We start from the raw sequence: 6,513 nt of genomic DNA on the forward strand, positions 1-6,513 counted from the left end.
CCGTCGGGAACTACTCGGTGGCCAAAACTCGTTCTCATTTACGGCCTCCAAAAATGATTGAATCCACAGGAAATACCCCTGCTAGTTGACTATAGTGTCCTAAAAGATTTTTCTAGTGCGAATTGACACTGGTCCTGCGTAAGCGTTGTCACCTCACCTCAACCCCTACGACGCCGTCAAGTTATAGAAACGTTGGTCCAATCATCGTTCCAACAAAAACTCCAAGCGTGGGCTCGGTGTGCGCTGCCCGTCGAGTTTATTGGTTTCGGGATAAACATAAAAATCCGAGTTTCGTCACAAAACACCTGTTTCGTCTTAAGGACGAAGCAATGTATGCGATAGCAATGAAATTATAGTTCATTACCTGTAAGTGCGCTTTCCTACAATGCACATTCTCGCGACTTGTGCTTCCAGTTGACACGAGGTCTTTGTTGAAACCGGTTGAAACAGCTTGACTGCGCTTTTTGCATTAGGTCACTAACCATTAGTTGAGCAAACTGCATAGCAGGGAAGCTATGCCTTTGAGGGCTTTGTAAGAATAAAGTAAATAAGCTGTGTGTGTTTTGGTTCGTCTATGAGCAGTTAGTGTGTGCCATATGAGTGTATATTTGCCATGTTGGTGCTCACCTAATTCCACATCCATTACCCCCCCCCCCCTCAAAAAAAAAAGAAACATGAAAGTTCGATAAAAGTTTCTAGAAAGGTGCATTAGCCATCAGCTAATCAAGATAGGGCGCGCGCGCGACGGCTTCTGGAAGGTCCCTATAGATTAAACAAGTTGTTTTATATGGAGACCTTAGCCCTGGCTGATCACCCCGTGCGTTTTCTGTCCGCTTGAACGGAATTCGTCGGCTGACCTGAAACGCTTTGACTTGCATACGATACATACGAGCATGCACGCGGTGATTTTATCGCCTGAGCTTCTACAGAACTTCACGGCGGCGGCGGCTGCAGGAATTCGCTTGGAGTTGACGACTATTATTACAAAAAAAAAAAAAAAAAAACGTTAAATTATAAGAGATTGTATTTTTGTCCCATGACAACAATCATCACTTAGTTTGTTTGCATTTCGCCTTTCTTGAAAACTTAGTGCTTCACACTTCCCTATCAAGAATACCCTGTAGGCCTACGACACACTACGTCCAAACGAAAGGCGAAAAGGGGAAGATGGAAGCTTGCGATAGGAAATTCCTAAACGGGTGTGCGTGCTGGAGCCGATGTTTCAACAAGTGGACTTGTACATCGTTTTCAAGGATGCAACCTTGGAAACGACAAGTTCACGCTTTAGAATGTTGGCTCACCCAATTCCCTGTTTATGAATTTCTAATAACGCACATGCCATTCATGACATGAAACGGATGCAACCTTGAAAACGACAAGTTTACTCTTTGAAATGTTGGCTCACCCAATTCCCTGTTTATGAATTTCTAATAACGCACATGACATTCATGACATGAAACGGGACTTGTGGCTATAGGCACACGACACAGCTAGATGACTGATATTGTCACGCCGCGAAAATATGCATTTTTCACAGGCTCTTTTTTTTTTCAAGTGTTGAAAGAAGCATACATCTATGGGCATATCCAGGGGGGTGGGAGGGTTGGGGGATTCATACTTTTCCTCAAATTTTAAAAGTTTGCTTGAGCAGATATACATGTCTACAAGTAAATGCATGCATGAACATACATAAAGTGTAGTTGTAACTCTCCTGCAAAAAAAATTCTGGCTTTGCTCCTGGAAGCATGTGGAGAAGGAATTGGTGGACTAATGGGTAGAATATAAGTGGTAGTGAGGAGGAAGAAGCAGAGGTGGTTAGTGCTCTGGCTCTAATACAGGGAGTGCTGGAATTGTGCAGGACCCACTGCCATTGGGCCATCACCAATTTTGCTCATGAGACAGAGGTACCACAGCTGGTCTGGTGTTTAGTGTTGTTGGTCCTGATTTCTCGAGAAGGTGGCATATAGCTTTTCTTTCCAAATTCTTCTTTCATACCCCATTTCGTTCTGCCCAATGTCCCTATGCCATTATGATTTGCAAGAACAAATGTCTTTTCTTCAAACCACTACTAATACCCCCAAATCTTTGCCGCACAAATGAGCTTGGAAAGAGAGCATCGTCCAGCTCTAACCAAGAGTACGGCTGGTTTTTATGAAAGGCTTTCTCTTGAATGTTGCATCTGTTAATGTATACAGTACAGATATGTTTCTTCTCTCTCTTCTTGCTGGTGTATTCAAGTCTATGCATAAAAGGCTTTCAGCATGTTCTTCAAAGTGAAGAAAGCAACCAGTCTAGCATAATTTGTACAGGAAATGTGGACACAGTTTAATTACACAGCCACTCTTAAGTTGTGTGATTCTAAAGCTGCAATGGGAGACTATAAGTTGCTCCTACCCTGTTCTCTCTATTACATATGCCTAAAGCCTACCCTGTTCATTTACTCAACTACAGCACTTGAAAAATGGCACAATTGACCAATTAAAATGATTAAAGAATAAATAGGCTGCTGGAATTAACAAGACGAATGGTCACATCAGCTCTGGTGCATGTTCGAGCTGGCTACTGACAACCACAAATCAGCTTATGAAGCGAATACATTCAAGCCTCATTTTAAAAAACTCACATTTGCCACAAAAACACTTTGTTATGTCCAAAAATGTGACATAAACAATTATTTGTAACACTGTATCTATGTCAAAGCTATTGGTCACTTACTTTGTTATAACCAACAATTGGTAATATAGGAACTGGTTATATTGAGGTTTGAGTATACTAGATTACCCAACAGTGATTATTGCAAATTTTGTAGCCTCTTGTGTAGCATTCACGATATGGGAAGGCTGGTCAAAGAAAAAACTATGGCCAGCTGTATCGCTTGTTTTTTTTTATTATTTTTATGTCAAATTTACAATGTGGCAATGAATTTTTAGGCCTGCTTTATACCAGACTTCATCTGCATCAAGCTGCCTGCAGTGTCAATTGCCTTTCTTTCACTTGTCCACTCACTAACATATTCCACAGCAGTTTTCACCGCTTTGAGTTTTTGCTCATTTTCCGACTATCATCGTTGTAGGTCATGGTTCTTAGATTTGGGTCTGCGAAACCTATCCCCGATTAAAGGAAGGAAGTAAGGAATAAACTTTATTTTGTATCCGGCCTGTTGGTGGGCTGGGCTCCGGCCTAGGTGTCGGCTAGAAGGTCTTGTCTCCTAGCGGATTACTTGGCCCGCCGGATTGCCCATACCTGATCGTCGAGGGCTGAACTGAGCAGCACGGCCAGCCAACACGCACGCGCACAGGCTGTCGGTGGAGGCCGCCTTCTCATTACTGTGTTTTAATCTCTGGCATTCCCATAGTATATGTTCAAAGGAAGCTCATGCCTGACAATCTTTGCATTAAGCGGTCACGTAGATTAAAAAAAAAAAACTTTTTCTTATAAACACTCGAAGTGCGTCTCATTTTTCTTGAAAACACAGGCACGACTGAAACTGTTGCTGTAGAAACACTCCAGCCTCTCTACTGTTGCTGTGCTCTCTCAGAACTCGGCCATTAAACAATGTAGTGTCAGAGGTTTGGGTGTGCACATGTTTGTGGTGAAAGCAAGAGAGCCTTGCAGGCGACAAGAAAAATCAGTGTCTTGCACACCTTTCAAGCTGCATGAACGTTCCCTGAAATAAGTCTGTGTTGTTTTAATTACCTGTTCTCATTTTACTGTAGGTACTCTTTTTTTTGAAATATGGTTGAGGCAGTTTAATTATTGAGAGATCTATGGCTGCAATAATATAGGTCATCAATTCGCAGTCTCATAGTCAAATCAGAATTGGCTAGTGCGATATTGATGTCATGAACTACAAGACTGGTTACGTCGCCTTTGGCAAACATGGCAGGGTGAATGAATGGCCATCTTCCTTAATGTGCCAAGATCAGCTACTGCCACACTGTTGTCTGAACTTACATTGTCCCCAATTTCTAAAAAACAAAAACAATCATTGATCAGGCCCTACAATGTATGCCACTGTTTTTCAATAATTTTCAAAGAATGTTTAAATATTAAGCCAGTTTTTCCAGATAATCCCCTTTCACTCACTCTAATAAGCATGCAGTCACAACTTGATGGAATGCGTACTCATTCAACCTTTTGTTTCAGATATTCGCTATGTGAATGAAAATTCATGGCAGTGAAGGCTGGTCTGTCAATTCTCTTGGTGCCATTTTCATAATGACTGGAGTTTCTCACAGTGCCCAATCACGAAAGCAAACCTTGATCTCGTTCCTTCTGTTCTACATCATTGCAAGACGATGCAGCTGGTTGTGTGGGACAAGTGTTAATGCAATTGGGCCTCAGTCACAGCATTTCTAGTCAACCCGAGTCGAGAATGTGAGCAAACACCCTAGCTTCTTTCTCGATGTGTGGCAGTAACTTTGCTTTTCTAGGAACACAAGTGGTTCACGTTACAATCTTTTTTATTCATTTAACCAATTGTCCCTGTGGACGTTATATCAGTCTGCTCTGGTGTCTTCAAGCAGTACCGGATGGTTTGGCCCATTCCACGGAGAGGATCAGGTTGTCATAACCAAAGCCGTTGACATTGGCAATGGCACGAGCAGCGTCTTCACGGTGCACGAAGTTGATGAAGGCGAAGCCCTTGGACTGTCCAGTCACCTTGTCCTTAGCCAGATAGATTCTAGCAATCTGGCCGAAAGGCCGGAACAACTCCTGTAGGTCAGAGTCACGCACGTCTTCGGACAAGTTGGTCACTCGAATAGTGGCCGCTTCATCCCTAGTGCGCGACTGCGCCATAGATTCTCCGCGACGATTGGCACCCTCTCGCATGCTGGGCGGGATGTACTTGCCAGACTTCACCTTCTCCTCAACCTCGACAGCCACAACGGGCTTAGCCTCCTCCTTCAGATGTTCGGGTAGGGCAACCTTATCTTTGAAAGGGCACTGCGTGGTCCAATGGTCTTCCTTGCAGATTCGGCATTTGACCATCTTGGTCTTCTGACTGCGCAGCTTGGCCAGCATGTCCTCCTCCGGGCTGGTCTCTTCCTCCTGGGCACTGACAAACTGCATCTGTATTTCCTCGCCGACCACCGTAGTGGCCGCATTGGGGCCCGGCGGGTCATTCTTCGCATCTCCAAACTTCTTCCAAAGCTTTCTGCGCGCCACAGACTTGGAAACTTGCCTCCTTTCGATCCTGTAGTGCCGAAGCACCTTGATCCTACGGCCTTCTTCGTCTACGCGGTATTCTGTGGTGACTTTCTCTTCACCGTCGGCGACTTCCACTTGCGTTTGCGAAGGTAGGGAAGGCAGCGGAACGTCTTCACCCTGCTCGACCCGGTCAGCCCAGCTGGGCTGGATCGCGTTGTCGACAACGGGCATTATTAATGAAGCTAGCACTAAAACTCAGAAGCACTGGCACATATGGCTACCCACTCATCAACGCCAGAAGTGCCTGTGTAAAAATGATGATGATGATTGGCTCGACGCTAGCGCCATGCCTGGGCAGGCAGGGCGGCGTGTGTATGTGATCAGAAATGTCCAAAAAAGTTTCATACTTTGCTGTGTTATAATGCTACCCAAATTAGAATAGTGTTTAAACGAGGAACAAATAATTAATGTAAGTTCTGTGGATGATTTTGCTTTAGCGAGCGTCTCTAGCAGAGCTCAAATCGCGGGGACTATCCCTTTATTTTTTCTTTTCTGGATGGATGGACTGATGTGACTCTGTCCTTTAGATCGGGCGGTGGCTAACATCACCGAGTCGTAATACTTAAATAACTGGATTTATCTTTTTTTTTTTCTTTAAATAGTATAGGACTGGTACTTTGCAGTGAATGGTTTAATTTTCACTCGTGTTTTGACTTTAGCCACCTTGCAGTGAATGGTTTAATCTTCACTCGTGCTTTGACTTTAGCCACCAATCATATAACCTCCTTCGAGTTAATTATACCCCCTTAAAGTCTGTTTTGCCCTCCCTGTCCCTAAACACCAGTGCTTTGAAAAACTCTGCGCCATCATCCTGAACTATAGGGTGAAGCCTTTTACAGAACATTATCAAGTGTTCAGCAGTTTCCTCAACACGCACTGCATACCGTGTCTACCCCTTCGTATTTGGTCCGATATGTCTCTGTTCGCAATATTTCTGTCCTGGCCTCAAACAATAGAAAACTACCCCGAATATTATCATAGATCCTTTCCTTGGCAATTTCCTGCTTAAAAGTTTGATAGATCTCTAGTGCGGGCTTTTTAATCATGCTAATTCTTCACATGTCAGTCTCAGTTTCCTTCACCTTCTTCTTAACCAATAGTTTTTTTTTGGTTTGGCCCCCTGCTATTTTCTAAGCATTTACCCGTCGATTTTATGGTTTGCTTCCTCCATTTTGTATCAACATTCTTCATGTACAAGTAGCTGAAAACCTTCCTAGCTCAACGCTACTCACCCATTATTTCTCTCAATCGCTTCTCAAACGATCTTGTTGCTAGCTTCCCTGCCCTCAAATATGTCCATCC

The 6,513-nt window shown here is 43.7% G+C and overlaps 1 protein-coding gene across 1 annotated transcript; it reads right to left on the bottom strand.

Annotated features, from left to right (window-relative positions):
• Positions 1-4,445: 4,445 nt before the first annotated feature.
• On the bottom strand, positions 4,446-5,456 carry LOC119185147 (eukaryotic translation initiation factor 3 subunit G). Its single transcript, XM_037434257.2, has one exon. It carries the CDS (start codon positions 5,380-5,382, stop codon positions 4,519-4,521), a length of 864 nt encoding a protein of 287 aa, XP_037290154.1. The 5' UTR covers positions 5,383-5,456; the 3' UTR covers positions 4,446-4,518.
• Positions 5,457-6,513: the final 1,057 nt, after the last annotated feature.

Source organism: Rhipicephalus microplus, chromosome 1 (assembly GCF_043290135.1).
Source record: "Rhipicephalus microplus isolate Deutch F79 chromosome 1, USDA_Rmic, whole genome shotgun sequence".
Classification (NCBI taxonomy): domain Eukaryota; kingdom Metazoa; phylum Arthropoda; class Arachnida; order Ixodida; family Ixodidae; genus Rhipicephalus; species Rhipicephalus microplus.